The 21,853-nt window shown below is 40.3% G+C and overlaps 2 protein-coding genes across 7 annotated transcripts; one reads left to right on the top strand and one right to left on the bottom strand.

The window, feature by feature from the left end:
- Window positions 1–751: 751 nt before the first annotated feature.
- On the top strand, window positions 752–16,280 carry rufy3 (RUN and FYVE domain containing 3). 6 transcript variants are annotated; one of them, XM_067522574.1, is made up of 18 exons: window positions 752–1,402; window positions 6,213–6,386; window positions 6,721–6,838; window positions 6,981–7,082; window positions 7,223–7,346; window positions 8,044–8,108; window positions 8,446–8,511; window positions 8,601–8,670; window positions 8,770–8,859; window positions 9,415–9,498; window positions 9,737–9,904; window positions 10,525–10,622; window positions 11,986–12,105; window positions 12,863–12,974; window positions 13,081–13,166; window positions 13,268–13,295; window positions 13,513–13,590; window positions 14,817–16,280. In XM_067522574.1, exons 1-18 carry the CDS (start codon window positions 1,144–1,146, stop codon window positions 14,958–14,960), a joined length of 1,986 nt encoding a protein of 661 aa, XP_067378675.1. In that variant the 5' UTR covers window positions 752–1,143; the 3' UTR covers window positions 14,961–16,280. The 6 variants fall into 6 exon arrangements, 5 of the variants coding, with proteins under 5 accessions (XP_067378675.1, XP_067378674.1, XP_067378677.1 ...); XM_067522573.1 differs by having other exon boundaries at window positions 756–1,402; window positions 13,510–13,590; XM_067522575.1 differs by lacking the exon at window positions 752–1,402 and adding an exon at window positions 3,542–4,199 and having other exon boundaries at window positions 13,510–13,590.
- Window positions 16,281–16,817: 537 nt separating this feature from the next.
- Window positions 16,818–21,312, bottom strand: grsf1 (G-rich RNA sequence binding factor 1). The gene is made up of 10 exons (XM_067522578.1): window positions 20,886–21,312; window positions 20,242–20,386; window positions 19,582–19,737; window positions 19,138–19,272; window positions 18,548–18,686; window positions 18,262–18,398; window positions 17,664–17,749; window positions 17,429–17,564; window positions 17,278–17,329; window positions 16,818–16,926 (listed from the first exon to the last, which is right to left on the bottom strand). The coding sequence occupies exons 1-9, from the start codon at window positions 21,108–21,110 to the stop codon at window positions 17,280–17,282; spliced, it is 1,209 nt and encodes a 402-aa protein (XP_067378679.1). The 5' UTR covers window positions 21,111–21,312; the 3' UTR covers window positions 16,818–16,926; window positions 17,278–17,279.
- Window positions 21,313–21,853: the final 541 nt, after the last annotated feature.

Below are 21,853 nucleotides of genomic sequence, written 5' to 3'. Positions count from 1 at the left end.
CTAAAATAAGTTACTCTCTGCGCACTTGAAACAAATCTGAATCCAAACTAATAAAGACACATATCATATTCCCAAGCCTCTGCCGTTCAAGTCTATATTAGTCTTGCATCTCCCAGTGTTGTGTATGTCTGATGGTTTACAAGTGGAAGAGTTCTCTCTTCATCTGAAAAATACCAGAGGAGGAAGAATTGCTCGAGTATTAACCTTGTGGAAAACAATTAAGCTCTAATACTACAATATGGTTAATGTTTAATTACTTGCACTAAAAATGTATTTAAATTTTGCATTAAGTTATACTGTATATTGCTTTATTTAATGAAAATACTTTACAAATGAAGACACAAGAGGCTTCGAAAATAAGTATATTTTATGTCTATTATATAATTATAATGAATAAAATCTTCCTATAGGGTCATAATTTGGTACAAATACACATGTATGAATAGGTCTCATATTCAGCATTATTTAAGCAATATGAAACATTTAATAAATGGACCTAAAAAAGGACTGAAAAAAAGAGAGGGAGACACAAAATGACGCCATATATGTGGTGTTTGTGTCCCGGTTGTGATGTGGTAAATAATAATAATAATAATAATAATAATAATAATAATAATAATAATAATAATGTGTAACACCGTAGTACCATAGATCGCTGTTGTCTGTACGTTGGACTTGTTTGTGTCCAGCAGGCCGCGCTCTTTGTACTTTACACGGCGCAGAAGCCCCAGAAACTGGAGACGCACCGGAGCGTTTGCCGTATGTCGCAAAGGATCATGGGAGAAATCGGGCCACGGGCCTCTGTCCTGTGGATCTGCTACTAGTGACTCATCTCCAGTAGCAGGAACCCTCTCTGGTCATGTGAACGGGTCGCTGGATCGCTGACAGCGCACAAACTCTCGCGAATTTAGCCTCGGATTTAACCAACATGCTAGCGCCGAGCTGTTTCCGGGTCGGGAGGAGACCGTGGAGGACAGGGCGAAAGGCGCAGTGATTACTGGGCAGATTTTGGAGGAGTCCAACGGGCATTCCGGTGGTGTTGCCGCGGGACAGGAGCTAACTGCAGCCGGCTAGCTGACGTTAGCCAGCCGCTGACTGCCAGCCCGCCCTCTGGTCAATGAAGTGAATTTGTCCGGAGGGAGGATGGCGGAGCGGGAGGCGCCGCTGGGAGATCTACCTCTGCACTCCTCTTCGGAGGCTTCAGAAAGTGCTGGGGTCCCGAATTCCTCGGATGAAAACGGACACGCTGACAGTCCGGATGGGACTCTGTCTCCGACCTCGGTGATTTACTTCAAGGAGGCTTTAAACTCCAACTTGAGGTTTGGGAAGATTGGCTCGGTGTCAGCCACTCCACTTCGGCAGTATGACTTCAGGATTGAAAGGATCGAGTCCAAACGGAGAAGTGAGTGCCGAAAAGTCCAACTCATCCTCCCTCACGATTTTACACTTCGTACGGAAAGCAGCTGCGCCTTCCCTCGGCGCTGCTAGCTTGTCGTCGCGGGGGTGTTAGCTAACTTACGGTCGGTGAACTTTGACAGCCCATAAATAAACATCTGCCTACTTTTTGGCGTTTTTGAAAACCGTCCGTAATTTAGCCAACGTTAAGAACGTTATAGATGCTCAAATCTATCGTTGTAAAAAGCTAAATGAACATAGTTTCAGGTAAATAACGTTGCTGCTGTGAAACATGGTTGATGTCAACAAGACGTGTGGTTCGTCCCGTTTCCCCCGGTGGAGTTGTTACGCTGCTGTTTGCTGTTGTTCAGGTCAAAGCGGTTTGTGTGCAGCTTTCTTATTTTCTGTGACCGTAACTAACCAATCATGTCCTGCTATGACTGAGTTATTGCATCTGGAAATATGAATGCGCTATTGTCATATGTTGTGACCGGGCGGGGGGGGAGCGGAGCACAGTACTCGCGCGCAGTGGCGTGTAAGTAGGTCAGTACCGGGAAGATCGCTGCAGAAAATAATAATTTATCAAGTTGATTCACCAACAGCTGATAAAGTAAACCACTGGCAAACCCCCCCCCCCCCAAAAAAAACAGGCAGCTTCTCTAATGTGAGAGTTTTGCTCTGTTTTATTGGTGGATCCTTAATATCCTGGGTGGAGGGACAAGCTACGAAAATCCCATTAAAAGGTGCGAGCTGCCTCTGTTAGTGTTAAAAAAGTATTAAAAAACTGTCCGTGGTATTAATTTATGACACTGATTCCAGTTGGGTGCCAAACTTTGCATCCCCTTATTCTGAAATCACAACAGGAGCCATTTTATTACCTCTGATAATAAAAAAAACAATTTTTTGTTTCACTCTCTTTGTCATTTCAAAATAACTCTATCATTGGATATTAAGGCCAAACTAAGGCTGATCTTAGCTATTTTGCCAAATATAACAGTTTTTTTGATTCTGTACGACTTAGTTTTGGAATTTGTCTTTTACTCTTTCCATTAATCATAAAAATACTTAACATTTGCTGGTGCTGGCTTGTTAATATTGAAGACTGTTAATGAACCTTTTTGGATAAAGTGAAATTCTACTGTGCACATGTTTTTTTTTTTTTTTTTTTTTTTTTTACAGATTTTGGGAATTGGATTAAAAAATATAATTTAATTAATTGAGTGGATAATAAATCTCAGTAAATACATTTGTATAGCACAATATTGGAGAAATTATTCAAAACACTTGTAATGTTTTTGTTATCATATGTTCATTTTTGCCCATCATGTCAGCACTATGTAATATTGACACAATTACGTCATAAATAGGCTCAGTTCTATGTTTCAGTCAGCTAACGTTAGCCTGGCTGATCCTATGTAAGGAAAGAATAGAAGAAGAGGAATAATAATAATAAAATAAAACAGGGAGGAGGTGACACTACGTTCAGTACCACAGAGCGTCTTTAGCACGGGGCTGGATGCAATGTAGTCCTGAAGCTTTGCCAGTTTCTTTAGCCGGCTCGGCTGGGATAGCTACTTAGTCCTGTCAAATAACGCTGCTGTTGTGCCAAAATGAAATTAGCTGGCAATGATCTGTTGCCTTGGTTATTTTGTCCACAATAATCAGTGTATCGTAAGCAGGTTGTTTTCTGTCATGTGTGTATTCTGGCTTTGGATGACTCTCACTGTAATCTTCTTGTCAGTATCAAGTGTGGCTTTAAATGTGTTCAACATGCACTAGGCCTCAGAAACTATACCAGGATGCAAGTGTTTTTCTCCTTTTTCTGAATTTGTAAGAAGGGAATCACTTAATATTTCTATTGCCATTGACATCCAGGACTGGGAATGTGTTGCTTTGCTGCTGCAGCCGCTCAATCATTGCACTGTCAAGTCCCAGGTCTCTGTTTCAGGTCAAGGGACACTGTTGAGGTTTGAGAGACTGATGAGCTCTCAGCTGCATAATTAGGGTTGCCTGGGTGCTCAGGGGACCCTCCATCCTCCCCCCTTCTTCTTTTTTTTTTTTTACGCATGCACCATCTGCCCACGTGACAGTGTGTTGCTGTACCCAGCACTACTGTCAGCCATCTTGGTCAACACCCACCCAGTGTATTCACTGCGGTGCACAGGCAGTCCAATCAGAGCGAACCGGTGCAAAGCTGACCAGAGGAGGGCTGTGACTTCCAGCACGGTGCTCTTTTGCATTTTAAATAGCCAGTCTGCACAAAAGGGATAACAGGAGGTTGAAGAGGAGGTGGAGGAGGAGAAGGCAGACCCGCCTTTCTCAAAGAAGCAGCCGTATTGACTCAGTTGTAACAAGGAGGAGAGGAGGATGCAGGCATAGAGAGGAGGGAAAGCAGCACCCTGTCTCACCACTTGCTGAAAGCTGCTGTGGGCCTTCTCCATCTTGGCCGTTTCTCTCCCTTGTTTTCATGCTCTTCTCATCCTCCCTAACTCCCTCTTCTCTCTGACCTGTTGGGGTTTTTTTTGTTTTGTTTTGTTTCTTTTTTCTTTTTCTGAGGCCTTTTCAGGCTTACTACGCCTTTTTCGCTCTGTGGTGTTTGGTTTTGCCCTGCATCAGCTGAGTCATCATGTCTGATCTGACGCCTCAGAGCGAAACCCCGACTCCCACCACAGACAAAATCACCCAGGCCGCCCGGGAGACCATTTATTTGTGCAACTTTCGCGTGTCTGTCGATGGCGAGTGGCTGTGCCTCCGCGAGCTCAACGACATCTCCCTCACCCCAGACCCAGAGCCAGCTCATGAAGGTAATGTGCCAGATAAGCTCAGTGTCTGAGGTGGTTTGTGTGATCTCTGTTAGGGCGTGGTGTCACACAAGGTCCACAGGCATTACACGTTTCGCCAGGTGATCTGTGGTGATGCGTCCAGCTTGAGTTATGTCATGAGGGATTTCAGGGAAGAGCTGTTTACTGTTGCTGAGATTTACACAGTGGGATGACTCTGCGTGTAAATAAGGCCGGGGCTGGGCCCAGAACAACCAGGAAGTGCAGCTTGTTTTTGGCATGAGAATGCAATCATAGCAAATCAGTTGGACGGTGTTTACTTAATAGATAATATTTGGTGTCTATTCCCAAAATCCTATCAAATCTAACATATAAATACGTCAGCTTTAGCTATAGTAAACAAGACAGTGTGCATGAATACAAATATTTAAATAAGGCAGTGGGATCATCTTGCTTTAAACACATTCTGGAGTTTGCCCTTTGTTTCTGTGTTTTTGAATTTGATGGAGACACAATATCTGTTGCACAACAAGGCTTTCCCCCTTCTTTCACCACAGCTTTTTCACAGTAGAGAGCTTGCAGGTTCGGGGGTTCACTTCAGACTTTTCCTCCGCCAGTTGGCAAATTCAGCCCCTGCAGAAGGTTAATGATCTGCCATAATGACTTCACCAATAACTGTCAGTCAGTGAATCTCAGTGGTTCATTAGGATAAATATAACCTGGTTGACTGAGGAATCCTCCCAGCAGAAAGTTAAGGAAACATTCGTGTTATTATTTATTTGCAGGACAAAAAGTGTCTGACCAGTCAAACTATCAGGAACACTGAATGTTGAGTTATTCACCTATTTCTGATATATATTTGATATATAGATATATCAAATTTATGATAGATAGATATATTTGTTGCAATATTTCTTATTGGTTCATTTAGTACAGTTAACCTGTGAAACTTTAAGGCTCTGTGGACTCAAATAACCTGTTCAACCCACAGCATTTTTGCACGTTGCTTCTTTCGGTTTCTTTTTTTTTTTTTTGAGGAATTTTTGAAGCTGAGTGAAGATGGAAAGATCCTTTTTATGGTATCTGGCATTGACTTATGTTAAATACAGAAATTTTGTTTGCGTTCATCTGTGTGTTAAGTTGTTTTGGACTAAATAAATGTAGTAAAGTGTGTTAATGAAGTGAACACACAATCTATGTACCAGAGGCTTTGTAAATGCAAACAACAGATCAAATATATTCAAATTTACCAAGTTATTTGCATTGTTAAAAAAAGAAAAATCTGGTCTAGAACCAATATCAGCTTACATAGTGACTGGGTTAGGCACTAGGAGTGTTAAAAAAAATAACACACTCAATAAAACTTGATACATTTCTAAAAAACGATTTACAATCGATTTAAAATCAGAAAGTTGTTCTGTGCTGTGTTCAAACACCCGATGACTACAGAAATACACTGATGCTGCTGCTCTGGTTGCATAAACAGCAAACCTCTTTTGCTCAAGTTTAATGCACATGATGCCGTGTTCCTGATACTATGACAGCTTTCCTAAAATTGGACACAAAATAATTTGCAATGCAACGCTTACTGTATGGTGACATGCGTCGTATTGCAGATTCTCATGCGCGGCGCTGTTCGGCTCACGTGGACAGTGTTATCGTGCAAGGAGGGAAGAGAGTGGTAACTTTATTAGTTTTGTAAAAACTCCTAGTTGAACAATTTTCTTTCTTAAATTGATCCCTCGTTTTATGGTAAAAATGGATAAAGGTGTTTGTTGTTAGGACTCAAAGTCAGTTTTAGGTTTTATGATGACAGAATAAACATTTTATATTAAGTCAGAACACTTCTTTTTTTCCCATCTGGCTAAAAAACGTTATTTTGTATTTTTATATAAAACTTTATTATCTGTACTTCCTGGAAACGGTGGATAATGTCGCGATGACGAAAATACAGAACCAACCCAACAGCATTTGAGAAGTTCCGCTTTTGAGTCATTCTTGCTTTTAGACCTTTGTATTTGTTTTTTCTCTTTTTAGATCCTAAAGATCCCATTGCGATCGAAAGGCTTAACTTGATGAACATGGCCAAACTGAGCATCAAGGGCCTCATCGAGTCTGCTCTCAACCTTGGACGCACACTTGACTCAGACTACGCACCTCTCCAGCAGTTCTTTGTTGTGATGGAGCACTGTCTGAAACATGGGTTGAAAAGTATGTGTAGCGAACTTCATCCTTACATAAACATTTTCTAAGAACACTGTTGACCATTTCAGTCACCGGGAAAAATATAAAATCCTCAATTTTGGTAGTTTGACAAAGCATTATTACCCCATTACAACATTATATATCATATTAGAAACAACCTAATAGACTCATAAAGGATTAAAACTACAAATGCGCTAGTAAGTGTACTGTTTTCTTTTTTCTGTACAGCTGGATACGTCCTGGTTAGTGTCCGTTGCTCGTTAGGTCTAATGTGGGGATTCTCCGACCTACGTTTTCTCCAAATACAATGTTTCAACAAATACTTTGTCTAAACCAACAGCTAAGAAGACCTTCCTGGGTCAGAACAAGTCATTCTGGGGGGCGCTGGAACTGGTTGAGAAGCTGACGCCTGAGGCTGGAGAGATAACTGCCAGCGTGAAAGATCTGCCTGGACTCAAGTACGTCTGTCACTCCGCTTTCTCGAAGAGGCAGAATTAAACCTGTTTAAGGGATGATGTGCCTGCTTTTCCTTTAAGTTTGGGGGTTTTAGTCGTTAGCTTTCAGGTGTATTTATGTGTATCTAACTTCCCTGTCTCTTAGAACTCCCCTAGGACGAGGGCGGGCCTGGTTGCGGCTGGCCTTGATGCAGAAGAAACTCTCTGACTACATGAAGACTATCATCAACAGAAAGGACCTGCTCAGGTGTGTTAAGGTCCAAACAACATTACAACATTTGGCAACATACTGCATTCATTTCCTTTCTCTTCAAGACTATTTGAGCACAAGATTTATAACTACGAACAGAGACGGTCAGTAACTGTATTTCCAACTCCTCTTGGTAGTGAGTTCTACGAGCCGAATGCTTTAATGATGGAGGAGGAGGGAGCTGTGATTGCCGGGCTGCTCGTTGGGCTAAACGTCATTGATGCCAATCTCTGTATGAAAGGAGAGGACTTGGACTCGCAGGTTATTCTGCTTTCACTTCATCATTTGCAGCTGCAGTAGCACAGGTTGTTTCCTCATTTTTGAAGTAGGTGCAGAAAGTAAAAGACAAAAGAAATCTACCACTATGTTGTGGTTTTCGTTTTTTTGTCTCAAGTGAGAATAAGTTCACGAATGAAACTCTGCACATAAACATGTCCGCAAAACTGGAACGTGCATGGGGGGGTTTAGTTCGGGGGGGGGTGACATTAAACTAATCTAATAGAGGGAATTTGTATGAGCATTACATTTACAGTGTTTGCTGTCTCAACACCTAGAGGCAAAGATATTCGACGTCTTTGCTATTAGAACATCTGTATCTACTTTAAAATTCAATAACATTTCAATTCAAGCCCTACACCAAAAGAATCTTTGCTCCGTGCTCTGTTAGTTGTCTAATTGGGAATGAGGCCAGAATGACTGGGAGGGCTGGTGGGTTGCCAGTTCCTCATCATCTTCCTAATGACTATTATTGCAGATGCAGTGCAGTAAAACCTCTTCCATAGTTGTTAATGCAGTGTCTTTTCAATCTAAACAAACCCCGTTTGAGTTGAAATGCATCACAACACCCTGCCCATCCCTCCTACTTCGGAAAGAATGGTCAAGCAACGTTTTTCAAAATCAGATCTGAGGTGTGTTTTCTGTAATCATTCATTTCCTGTTTTTCACATTGCTTCTTTAGGTGGGGGTGATTGATTTTTCAATGTACCTCAAAGATGGTGGTCACAGTAGTAAGAGTGCAGAAGGGTGAGTTGCCGCTTCCTCTTTTTTGAACCAAAGGGATTTTTTTCATCTGAGTCTGTTTCTAATCTCAGAAACTACCAACAGCTGTCATATTTAACTCAACAGTCTGGGCTGAGAGACAAATGTTTGCCAACATCAATCTATCTTGTTGGGGCTTTAGGACTTAAGAAAGTGCAACTTGGCTTAGTTAGATGCTAATAACAACAATCTGTATTACTAGCTTCAGCCATGTGTAGAGATTTACTGTTGAAACTATTATGTATTCGTTATACCTAAGGTGGCCACATTCTTCTGAATGATATGGTGTATTTTCTTCTGTCTGCTTGATTTATGTGTTCAGTGACGGTCAGATCACAGCGATTCTCGACCAGAAGAATTATGTCGAGGAGCTGAACAGACATTTAAGGTTTGTTAGAGTGATCGTCTGTACTCACTCTCTTCACCGTGTTCAGCAGCTCATTGAACCCAGTGACTCATGTTTCCTTTTTTTCATAGTGCATCGGTAAATAATCTCCAGGCCAAGGTGGATGCTCTGGAAAAGTCCAACACGAAGCTAACAGAAGAAGTGAGCCAAACCTCTCAGTATTTATTTCCTCTAAACATGTACGTTTCTCTGCGCAGCTGCAGGTGTTTACAGATGTGTTATGCTGGTGTTTCTCCACAGCTTGCTGTGGCAAACAACAGGATCATCACACTACAAGAGGATGTGGAGAGAGTAAAGGAGGAGAGCTCATATCACCTGGAGTCCAGGAAGGTGAACAAATGTCCTCTATAAACTCTAAAGTACTTCTAGATTTTTCAACAGCTTTCAGACAATAATATTTTTGTACACCAGCGCCACACAGTGGATATAATTGGCGTTGCATACAGCACTCAATGAGGTAAATGAGAATGAACAGCCAAAGACATGTTTGACTGGAGTTTTTACTACAGAAATATGGCGGCAAAAGAGGTCGACCGTGCAGTTACAATGCAGGTCAAAGGGTTAAAGTCCTGCACCTACTTGACCTCTGCTCCCTGTAACCTCACCGCTCCACTCCGGTCCCTCTCACTCTCACAAACTTCTCTGCCACTCCAGACGTCCTCGTACACCTGTCATACGCTTTCTCTAAATCTACGAAGACACAGTGCAACTCCCTCTGACCCTCTCTGTTCTTCTCCATCAGCATCCTCAAAGCAAATACTGCAAATACTTTCCTCATGTTGTACATCATCAGAGCTCTGAGCTTCGAGTTAAAGGCTAAAGTTCCTCTGTTAAGAAAAAAAGTTGTACTTTTTGTCATATTATATATGTTGCTGATTCCATCAGGCATTGAAAAGCGACTCTGCATCAGACGGACAAGCCTTGGGAGAGACACGCAAGCAGCTCAAAGAGGAAACTCTGCTTCGACTGGTGAGTTTCAGCCTCTTCATAATGGCTGCAGACTTAAGTCTATTAAGATCTTCAGATTGTCAACGAACTGTAAGGAAAGTTATAGATGCTTTTGGAAAAATCTTATTGTCAGAGGTCTAAAAAGACATGGATTTATGTAATTTGTTGCCTCAGAATATATTCGGGGCAATGTCTGCCAAGTTTACGAAATGCCTTGAAATCTGATTGTGAAATTAAAGCTGACCTGATTGCTGTGCAGGATGTAGAGCGGGAGCTGGAGGTGCAGATCGGAATGAAGCAGGAGATGGAGCTGTCCATGAAGATGCTGGAGAAAGACATCTGTGAGAAACAGGACGCTCTGGTGGAGATCAGACAGCAGCTGGAAGACCTTCGTGCCATCAACCAACAGCTTAGCCACAAGTCACAGGTGAGGCAGCATTTTTGTGACCTTAAGTAGAACTTTGTCCATTTTTTAAAAATCCACCAAATTATTAATAATCTCCATGCTGAGACTAAAACCTCGACCACTCACCAGTAACGTACATAACGTGGACAGACCTGAATCAGCTTGTTTGTTTGCCTCAAATGCTCTGAATCCCCAATACTTTGTAGAAGGGTGTGAAATATGCAAGACTCCACTGCATGTGCACGACCTCTTTGCGGGAATTACAGCTACTCAGATCATTTGAAGCAGCAGTTTCAAAAAATATTTTGACCTATGAAGAGACACGCTGTTGTATTTTGCATTTGAGACTGCACTGCAGCAGGGCAGGTTGACCAGTAAATGTCATTAAGGATTTCACTACTCTGAAAGAACTAAGTGATAACTCTGGTGATCTAGTGGCAAATGATGGAAATAAAGAAGCTATTACCTGAGGATGTGGTTTTCACTGTCTCAATTACTGTCGGTAAAGTCTGAACAAAATGAATGAAAAACAGTGACATTGACACATCACTAAAATTAAACAGAAGCATCAGAATCTAGTGTACAGAGTTTTTTTTTGGTGGATGAAACACTAGTTGACTCACATGGCTCATGTTCTGCAGAGCGCAGATGCCAGTTCCAAACAGAAGAGTGAAGTCATCACTCGCCTGGAGGAAAAAATAAACCAGATGACAGCGACTATAAAACAGCTGGAGACCAGGTGAGGACAGTTTACCACAACCAAAATGTGTGTTCCCAATCATTACAGTAGACGGATTTATAATGGTTTTGTTTACTGTCCTGTGTGTCGTTCTTCTCCTTCACTTTCATTATTATTATTTTTTTCCCATCATTTCTTTATCTTTTCTTTTCATAACTTAGTGATAAACACTTGGTGAAGCAGGCCAAAAACCTGAATTCAGCAGCAGGGAAGCTGCTCCAGCTGCAGCAGTAGCCCTGTGCTTTCATAAATCTGAAGACAAATATACAACTCTGCCGAAATATAGAAATAACCAAAACTAGGATCTTATCTTTTTTCTGTACGATGCTCCCTTGTTGTTTAAAATAATAATAAAAAAAAAATCTTCCCACAACCTCCTGCTGTGGCTGTCAGCTTTGAATAGTGTGGACTGAATCCATCCTGGCAGCGCGGGGGTGGAGTGGTTAGTGCTGCTGCCTCACTAGAAGGTCCCCGGTTCAAATCCACCTGCTGGCTGTGTGGAGTTTGCAGTTGTCCCCGTGCTTGTGTGGGCTTTCTCCGGCTACTCTCATTTTCCTCCCACAGTCCAAAGACATGCATGTCAGGTTAATTGGTGAATTTAAATTGCCCCTAGGTGTGACTGTGAGTTTGAATGTGTTGGTCCTGAGACAGACTGGAGACCTGTCCAATGTGAAGCCCGCCTCTTGCTTAATGACGGCTGGATAAGCTCCAACCCCCCTGTGAAAAATGAATGAATGGATGGATGAGTCGATCCTTTTACAAGCATTCAGTCCTTGTGTTCTCCTGACACATCAGGTTTATGCTTTTATTTGTTTTATTTTTTTGGGGGGGGGGGGCAAACGCATGATGAGTAGAAGGTCTGAAAGTCCACTGTGATTTTATGTGCCAACAAACACATCTGGGGAGCTGGTGGACTTGCTGTAATGTCATTCCAAAAGGACTTTGCTTAAACATCTTCAACCATCAGAGACTGGCAGAATGAAACAGAGTGAGCTGATGTTTAGGGACCGTTATTTGAGCAGTTTGTTATTTTGACCAGGACTGGAGCAAGAGAAAGTGCGAAGAAAAGGGCAAAATTAATTTATTAATTTTGAAAAGTATGTGAACATACCATTGATGTAAACTGTAGTAATCATTAGGCTAATAAAACAATAAACAAAATCAGCCTGCTTCATCTTCTTTCACTAAGGTTTCCCTGTTGTCCTTGATGCCTTTCACTCTTTGGACACTTTATATTTTCCTCATTTTTTTTTTTAATTTTCAATTAGGGTTTAGTTGGCATTTCTTTCCAGCCATGTTTGTTTTCGTTCCACCTCTCATTTTACCATAAATTTTGGTTAACCCGTTCATACCCCAAAACCAGATGCAAACGGGCCGGGAGAGATAGGGATCTGGCTTTGGAGGCCAACCGGCTCTTCAAACAGGAGTTTGGTGACAAAATCGAGAGCCTGCAGGTTGAGGTGGAGCAGCTGAGAAGACACAGGTAAAGTCTGAGGGAATGAAGATGGAAAGCTAAGCTATTAATATAAATATTTTATTACTGTCCACAAATGAACTGATCCTGCTAACAAGTCTGAAAGGGCCACTTCACCAATATCAACCATGTTTCCAGGGCTTAATTTTAGGAGGTAAATGTGTATTCATGCTTTAAAATTTCCCTCTGACTTCCTCTATATCAAACAAATCTCCTCCAGATGACATCACCCAGAGTTTTCCATCATTAGTAGTTCAGATGATGTCATCTGGAGGAGCTCTGGAAAAGCAGGTTGACAATGATAACCAACTTCTTTATCTGAACTGAAGATTCCTCCACATGATGTCATCTGGAGGCGTTTTTCAGCTAGAAGTAGAGAGATATTTTAATATAGGGACGTCAACAGAAGGTTTAATGGCATTTAATTAGATCTACTACCCAAACTAGAAGCAGAAGAAGCAACTTTAAAATCGGCGTCCTCTGATGTCTTTTTCCTGCTCTTTATTTTTCATTGTAAATATAGTGTAGTACTTAAAAGAAATGTGATTGTTTCTTGACAAATGAATTTTAATTTGATGCCAGAAACAACTCTAAAAAAAGTTGGGACGGAACATGTTTACTACCATGTTGCATCCTCTCTTCTTTTACTAAACCTGTAGAGACCAATGGTTTGATGTGTTCTTGTTATACAGGATTTCAGTTGCTCAACAGTTCAAGTGAAGTGTATTTTATTTTTTTTTTGCTTCACAATTTGCTGTTGCTTTAGGTCTCAACTGGAACATGAGCTAAGAAAAGAACGAGAGCGAAGGAGCGAGCATCATCTCAGACAATCTAGTACTCCGCAAAAAGTGAGAAGACCCCCAGAGAACATTCCAAAAGTGAGTCTGTGTTCACCTTGATGCATAAAGAAAGAATAAAGAAGGTTAAAAATCAACGTAGAGTCACCTGCTTTGCCCTTCAACAGTATGTGTAATTTTGCAACAGCATATCCCAGAATCCCCTTCAGTCAAGAGGGAGATTAACCAGATGCACAGCGGACAGGAGGACAAAACCAGTCTGAGCTCCAGCTTGTAAGTTTTTTTAGTTAAAGTCTACAGTTTTAAAAGTATAAATATAATGGCTTTTTTTTAACGTTTTAATAATTTACCTCCTTTTGTTGTCCCTGTTTAAGATCTTTGTCACACCATGAAGATGAACAGGTAAGCTCTGTAAGGCACAAATACAATGTTTACCTTAACATACGACAGATGAAACTTGGTCAAACTATAAAACAGAATTCACGGCAACTTAAAAAAAAAAAAAAAAAAAAAAAAAAAGTCCAGTCTACAAAAAAGGACTAACAAAGGTTTAACATGGCGACATTTAATAAAGGGAAAGCTTCAAACATTATTGTTGGATTTTTTTTATTTCCAGCAGGACGAGTCATTTGTGGAGATTAGTCAGCCGTCACTCTGTGCAATGTGTGAACAGGACGACTCCCTCCTTAAGACAAAGGTATGAGGACCCCAATTTAGTTGTCTCGTTGACTCTTATGAAAGCATCGGGAGACCCGGATGAAATGCACAGATGTGGATTTGCAGCCTTTCTTCCTTGTTAAGAGAAATTAATGAATCTAATTTGAGAGGGATTTGTATTTTATATGCATTTTATTTAAAAGGTTCGTAGTACCTAAAAGCATTTTACCGAGGTTATATGTCAAACGCACAAACAAATATTTTAATAATTTTAGAGGAGAAGATTGTGTTCAAACCAAATATTATTTTAAAATGTTGAATCTAATTTATCAAAAACATTAAATAGAAATGTAATAATTTTCATAATGTGAAAACAGTGCTGCATTACCATCGGTTTTCAGTTAGATTAGTGTAGCTCACACAGTCAGGTCCTGTTTGGAAGGTGACACTAATTTTACACTATCAAGATGTATTTGAGGTGTAAAGAAACAAACACGTTGTAATTTTTGGTCAGTTGAAAGAGATTTGTTGACTTTGAAAGGACAGATTCACATTTGTTCAAGAGAACTCAAAGCTGTTCTTTTATTTTATTTCTGTCAACCAATTAATTGATCCTGCTAATGGACTTGTCATTTACTAGTATTCCAACTTCCTAATTCGCTTTTAATGTGAGCAGTTGGGGGGAAAAACAACAAATCAAAAACAAGTCTCTCCCCTGCAAAAAAATGTAAATCTATTCCTAATATGAGGCTTCCACACAGCCCGAGTCAATTAAATCAAGGCAATAGTTCCGATTAATGTTGAATTGCCTGTCATTTTCCTGATGCATTAGTATTGAATGAAAGTAACAAGATGGTGAATCCAAATTTTGTCCAATTACCTTTTAAAGCAGTACATTTTGCCTCCCATTACTTATATAAGAAGCATCTATTAAAGCTGTCATTCAGTATGTGAAGTACAGTAGGCTCATTTGAAGGATGCATGTATAGGAATAACACTGTGTGCACATCAACCTCTTTGGAACAGGTGTTGGACACGTCTAATAAACTAAGAATGTAACTGTAGTGATGCATCAAAGAAAGATGTTTGAAACATTCAATCAACATACAGTTCCTATTTTGGGTCATCTTTTTATAGCTTTTGACACAAATGGGGGTGGTGACATCTGCTGGCCAAATGTTGAATATTACATTTGAATCAGTGGCTAAATCTGGAGACCACAATAAATGATAGAAGTGGTCTTGTTTATTGATTTTCTTTCTCTAGAAACAGTGTAAGAACTGTGGCGGGGTTTTCTGCGAGAGCTGTGTATCCAACGAGCTGCCGTTACCTTCCTCCATTCTGCCAGAGACCGTGTGTACCACCTGCAACTCCCAACTACTCCAGCAATATGCTTCAACACCAACATGAACCCACTTGCACACAGTGATCAGACACCTAGGAACCAGATGCCAGTGGCATTGCAACTGGCCATTTTCTGACTTGGAGCGAAAGACCTGGTAGAGTCCTGCAAGTGGGATATTTTTTAGTTCTTCTAAGTCAGCAGTGTTGAAACAGCTGCCACAGAGAGTTGTGTATGTGCAGGTTTTTATTTTATCAAATGTTAGAATCATAAACCCTCTCTTCTGGGTGAAGGTGTGTGTTGAGCTGCAATAGTAACTTGCACTTGCGATGCTGCAAATGAAACGTGGTTGGACGTTACCAATATATATGAGACAGGAATCATCTCAGTAATTTATTGCAAAATGTCCACTAAGTCTATTATTGTTTCAGGGTCAAGTGACAATTTTAGCCTGTATTTTAAAAGATAAAGAAAAAACTGGAATTACTTTGACACAACTCAGTGTGTCAGATGTCGACCGCTGGAACTGCATTTGATGCAAAGGGTTTATATAAAAAGTCAACAATTTGTGCTTAAAGTGGCGTCAGTTCAAGGGAATGCTGACTAAATTAAACATTCGAAACAGTATTGAGGGAATTTATGTAAAAAGATTTTTATGTAATTTAATGTTGTTACAAAAGGGTTTCAATCAATAAGTTCAGAGAAAGTGCAGAATTTAAGTTAAAGACATTTACGCTAAACTGCAATGTTATAACCCCTCTCTAGATTTTCTCTGTTCTCTTATAACAATATTTATGTGAATATTAAATGGACATGTATCATTCTGTTGTCAGACAGAAGGGTTAAAGGAACAACTGGGAAATGCATTTGCTCCCAGGCTGAGAGGAGAAGCTTGATAGGCATTTTCATTGGCATTAACTGGAATAGGGGGAAAACCAGGATGTGTTTAAATGTGCTGAAATGTAGCTCCTGTCTCCACAGCAGGCTGAGGGCAGTGGAAAACAAAGCGGATGAGAACCAAGGTGGTAAAGTTCCGTTCTGGCCCACTTGGTTCACACTTTGGTTTAGAAGTGTCTTACTAATCCAAAGCTCACCTCATGTTGACAATATTGTAATATCAGCCTGCTTTCTCTTCAGCCATGCAGACACATTTTAATGTTCTCTTATCAAATTACATTTACATGCACTGTTAAATACATAGCTCTGCCTGACTGGTTTGATGTGTGGAAATCAGAGCATCTATACGTGAGCGATGATTTTATGTTCTGTTGATTTATATGAAGAGTTGGATGCTGAGTGAAACCGGGTTAACTTTTAGGCTTTTCCTGTTGTAGCTAGCTCAACATGGAAATGCTTCTTAGTTCAACAATAAAAACGTATTTACATTTTCCAAGTGTGCGACTGGATGTTGCCTTTGTGCTTAATGACCGAGCAGAATGAAGCTCAGTTCTTACTCAAATTTAATTTCAAGTATTATTTATTGCTTTTAATAAGTGTATTTTGCAGAGGAAAACGCTTCTTGGTTAAAGAGGATGCTGAGTGATTAAAATAAGCCTTTCAGATCGTTGGCAGCTTTTCCCATGAGTTCAGGGTCACCGCAGCAAATCATTGTCTGCAGCTTGATTTGGCAGTTTTTACCGGATGCCCTTCCTGAAAATAAGCCTCATCATATTTAATAAAAAAGTTTAACAACCAAATTTTAATATAGCAAGTTTTATAATATTTCAAATATAGCAGCCAGTATACTTGGTCATTTTAATGCAAGTTTCTAAAGTAAAAACTTACTTTGTGAAACTCTAATAGGACAGTTTCTTTTAGCAAATGTATTTTTACATGAATGGTTACTAAAAACCCTTCCTGATTAATACATCTTTAGATTATATTATTTCATTTAAAACTTATTTCCTCCTGTTAAATGAAGACAATTTGGTTTCTTTGACACCAGGAATGTTTATTGTTTGTCTGAATCAGGTTGGAAAATAAATAGAATAGTCCTGCACATGTGTCTGGCATCGGTGTGTCAGCAGCAATCACCTACAGGTGAAAAAGAGCCATGTTAAATCCCATGGAAAGAGGTTAAAAAGGTCACGGTTGTGCAAGAAGGTGAAACCACTGAATTCACTCCTGTTTAAAATGCAACACTTTAAAATTAGAATCTGGACAAAAGGGAAGCAGCACAGAAACTACTTTGTTACCCTTTGTTCCACAAAAGTGTGGAAACTTTCAGCTGGTGAGTTGTTATTCCACATAAACCAGGACAACCAGTAAACGGGTTCTAGGAAGTGCACAGTCTAGTTTTCTATTTAACTAAGTTAAACAAGCTAATTTAATTAAGAACTGAATACAGCTTTTCTTAGTAAGGAGCCAAACTTCATGATTTCTCACCTTCAATCAGAGGCTTGTACGGAGTTCAGGAATAACTCGATGTATCTTTCTCCTGGAAAATAGGTTCAAATATTAAATTCACAGCCTAATTTAGCCTAAAAAACATCCCGAATTAGTTAAACACATGTTAAAGACTCTCCGTGAGACTTACCCATGTGCTGTCTGTCTCTGGACATGGCAGACATAGCGTCCTGGTGGCAGCTGAAGTAAACGTCAGCCTCTCCGTTCGGCCACCCATCAGGTCCACACTCAATCAGGATCTTGGACACGACCAGAGGAGAGAAGAACTGCAGGAGGAAAAGCAAACATGTTATAACATCACATCCAGCTGTCCTCTTCTTCAACACCACAACCAGCTTCAATAGGTTCATGTTCTTTAATTTCACCTTCGCAACGTCCTCTCCGGATGCTTGGAAAGGAAGACCTCTCATATGGACGTAATGCAGCGGTGCAGCAGAGCTCTGAGGGGATCCTGATAAAGCACACGTGTCCGTTTAGGAGCAACACATTTATTCACAGACAGTAAAAACTATAAATATCTTTATACGATCTCAGTTTACCACTGTCGGCTAACATAACTGATGAAGTATCATCAGGGCTTTAATTCTAATCTAATCAGTTAGCATCAATTTTAGTGAAGTTCCTTCAAAGGAATAGTTCAGTCTAAAACAATTTTTATTAGAATTTCAGTTTCCTAACCATTGAGGGAAAAAAAAAAAAAATAATAAAGCTACAGTTTTCTCCTACTCATTAGGAAAATCGTTCCGTAAGAATAATAGGGGAAAAAGTGGCCACACTATAAATTAAGAGGCAGATTAAGCACCAAAGTCCCTCTAAGAAATTATAAATTTTCTGATGTTTGTATGTTAATCTTATATAATCCATTCGTCACTAATTCTTTTCAAATTATTTTTAAATTACACCCTTTTGTTGGGAGGAACTAAAGTTTTTGCGCAAAGAAAAAAAAAAAAAAATTCACCACACCAGTTTTGGGATTGGTCTGTGATTCAGGAACAGTCCTGTCAGATGACTGAAGGCCCATGTGAGAAGCAGCTGGGCTCGTTTTTCGCCTCCAACTAGAGTAAATATCGTCACTTCTGCTCGGAAACACCTCAATGTATCTGCAAAGGTTACAACCGAAACATGATAAGCACCAACTAACATGTTTTGCTACTTGAACTGAAACATTTGCTCCGTCTCATGGACAGATAAAGGAAACATTTGTGCGGGATTATAAAATTGGAACAAAAGTGTATGTGCAGCATCCCACCTGTTTCCTATGACCTCTCTGTCTCTCTGCAGAGCTTCATCAGCCACTTCTTGAGAGGAAAACTGCACAAAAGCTTCCCCAGACTTTCTGCCTCTCTGGTCTGTGACGAGGGTGATCCCGTTCTCCACTATATCCAAACCTGCAAAGGAAAGCAAGATCCTCAGCTTTGCTTCTCTAATTTTTGGTTTGATGAGATTCTTTTTAAAAAAAATTTATAAATGCAACTTTCTGCTTTCAAGGGCAACGTGAAGGTTTTACAAACAATATAAGTATTTTTTTACACTCCAAACGATTAATGTGGCTAATATCTTTGTTGGGGTCCCGACAAAAATCTCTTTTGAAAAGGTGGTACAGATATTGTAAACTTATCAGTTATATTCCAATAAATATTGTCAGTCAACTTTATTTTTCAGTTGTTTTACCCATTATTTTGTATTTTAATAATCAGTTAAACTGAACTACAAGACAACAAAAGCAGCTGTAAGTGTTAAGTACTCAGACTGTATGACATTGTGGTTTTAAGCCACAGTTCAACACGTATCCAGTGTTATCTCTACCAATGAAGGCAGGAAAACTTTAGGACAGTTCACCTGAAAAAAACTGCACAATGTCGGCCTCGGTGCAGCTGAAGGGAAGACCTCTGAGCCGTACTACTCCGTCACGAGCTGGAGTCTGGAGGGCTTTCTTCAAGATGGCTTCAGCGTCGCTGTTTGTCACTTCAAACACTGCAAACACAGAGCAGGACACTAATGATTTAAATGCACGATATTGACCCTCATTTATTGTACTTTTAGTACTCTGTCATGTAGATCATCCATTTTAAAAGAATGATATTGTATTGGACAAATTAAGTTACTTAAGATGTGAACAAACCCCCCCCCCCCCCCCCCCCCCCCCCCCCCCCCAAAAAAAAAAACAACACACACACACACTTGTTCAAAGTGTGAGCTGAATTTGTTAGACAGTATCAGTCATTTCTCTCTGAACTGTTTCCTTACAAATCAGCCAAGATTTCCACAAAGACACAAACACACCTTCGACGTATCGTGGACCAAGGTACTGCCGGTGCTTCTCCAGAGCTTTGCTGACGTCTTCCTCGTGCTCCATCTCGATGAAGGCTCGACCTGATGGCCTCCCCAGTTTGTCCACGGTGAGGTGGATCCCCTTCACCCCATCGCGGATCCTACATTCTGAAGCACGGCACATCGCGTCATGAGAAAAGCCTTCATAGCAGCGTGATTGCAACTAAGACAACATCATTATGAACAATTTGTCTACACATACTCCTTTAATTTTATATAATTTTGTGGTTTTATTGGGCTGCATCTAGAGAAGAGAACAAACTGATTTTATTGTAAAGTACAAGCTTTTGACCTAAACATATCAAGTACTGCGTGGCCAGAATATTTAACAGTTACAGTAACATTTACTACAGTACAAAATAGAAGTAAATTATCATAAGCTGTTGCATTAACAATAAAGTAAATCCTTGAAGTACGCATTTCCCTAAAGAAAAAACAAAAATCTGAACAAAGTGAAATAATAAGTGCAAAAATATGTTAACGCATCCTGTTATGTGCCCGATGTGTTTTTAGTGGCATAGCTGCAGTCATACAATTAAAGTGCGTCCAAAAGATGTGTTCAAATCGGCCAGCTGTCATTCAAGTTTTACATCCGGAGTAAAAAGGCGTCACCTGAGAAGAATTGCAGGAGGTCCTGGGCCGTGCACGACCACGGGAAACCTTTCACCTGCACGATATACACCTCCCTTCTCTCTGGTTCTGCATCGCGTTGGTATGCTGGCAGTGGTGGGTATTGCTCTTCACAGGGGGCTCCTGCCTGGAAGGCACAGTGTGAAATTCGGCCATTGGGCCGCAAACAAATGGAAGAAACGTAAAGCACCATGATACTACGATCCAAATGCTGAAAAATCTCTTAAGCAAGTCAAACCACTCTACACAAAATCTATAGTAGAAAAATGTGGGCTTGTTTTCCGTCGTGCTATTTTTTAATAATTGTTCACAGTATAAATATAACCCATAGCAAGCTCTGCCCTTTTGACACTTTAAAATTTTTACACATTTACACTTTAAACAGTAAATGAGTCCTTTAGGTACCACTGGCTCATCTCTCTGCGATGTAGAACCTGGACGGATAACTCACTATACCAGGCTCAAAACACCTTGTCACCACACAATATATAACACAAAGACACTTAGAGGAGATTTCACAACTCCGTTAAAGGTGATTTACTGTTCCCCAATTTGAGTCTGCTGGCCCATAAGAACTGCACCTGACTCAATGTACTTAGTTACCTTCTACCACGGAGGAGACTTACCTTGGTGCAGAAGCTATACTGGCTGGTTCTTTTTGAGGACCGCAGCTCACCGGCCCTCTGCTGACACACTGTCGAGGTCGCTGATGCCCATGTTCGCTGCTGAACAAGCCCAAACCTGCCTGACAGTGCGGTGCCTCTTGCTGTGCTACCTGTCGCTAACGTTAGCTGTCTGACCGCGACACACCGCTGCAGTAAAAACAAGAGAGATTTAGCGTTACCGGACATTTTAGGCGAACCGAACCGGATCTCAGCAAGCTAACAGTTGGCGCATACGAAGAACAGACGTTAAGACGCAAATTAAAATCCGAGAGGAATAATGTCAGGTCGCCTGCTAATTTACAAAGACGCAAAACGAGGTAAAGAAGTTGACTTGCTCACGTGGGTCAGTCAAGGGCAGCGCTCGAGCGCCGACAAATTAACGGAAGTACGCTATATACATCCGGGTTGACTCGCCGAAATAAAAGCCCAAACCTTTAATGAGTGAAACGTTTCAAGTTACAAAGCTAGGAAATGCGTTTATTTTTTGTTTTTACACACACACACACACACACACACACACACACACACACACACACAATTTAAGTAACAGCCATAGTTAATTTCATGAACAACAGAAAAAGAAACATGCTGCCAGAGATAATACACGGAAGGCTAAGGTGACCCACTTGTCTAAATATTCATAGAAATGAAAACTAAAAAAAGATACAAAAAGGAAACCTAAAGTATGAATAAATTCCCAAATAATTATGCAAAATAACAAAGGAATTAAAGTTATAAAAGTATAGTTGAGTTAACGTACAAGATTTGTAGCAAAATAGAAGCAGGAATGAACTGAAAACAGAAAGTACTGCCTGAGTACTTAGTTAATCTTGGGCAGCTAAGTTTACGCCTTTAAAAACGGTTAAAAAACTTGAAATGATTTTATTACATTACAATTAAATGCTCAAGAACATTTTGAGAACATTTAG

Source organism: Channa argus, chromosome 11 (genome assembly GCF_033026475.1).
Source record: "Channa argus isolate prfri chromosome 11, Channa argus male v1.0, whole genome shotgun sequence".
NCBI lineage: Eukaryota > Metazoa > Chordata > Actinopteri > Anabantiformes > Channidae > Channa > Channa argus.
The sequence above is the reverse complement of the archived record's forward strand: the minus strand, read 5'-3'. Positions and strand labels throughout refer to the sequence as shown.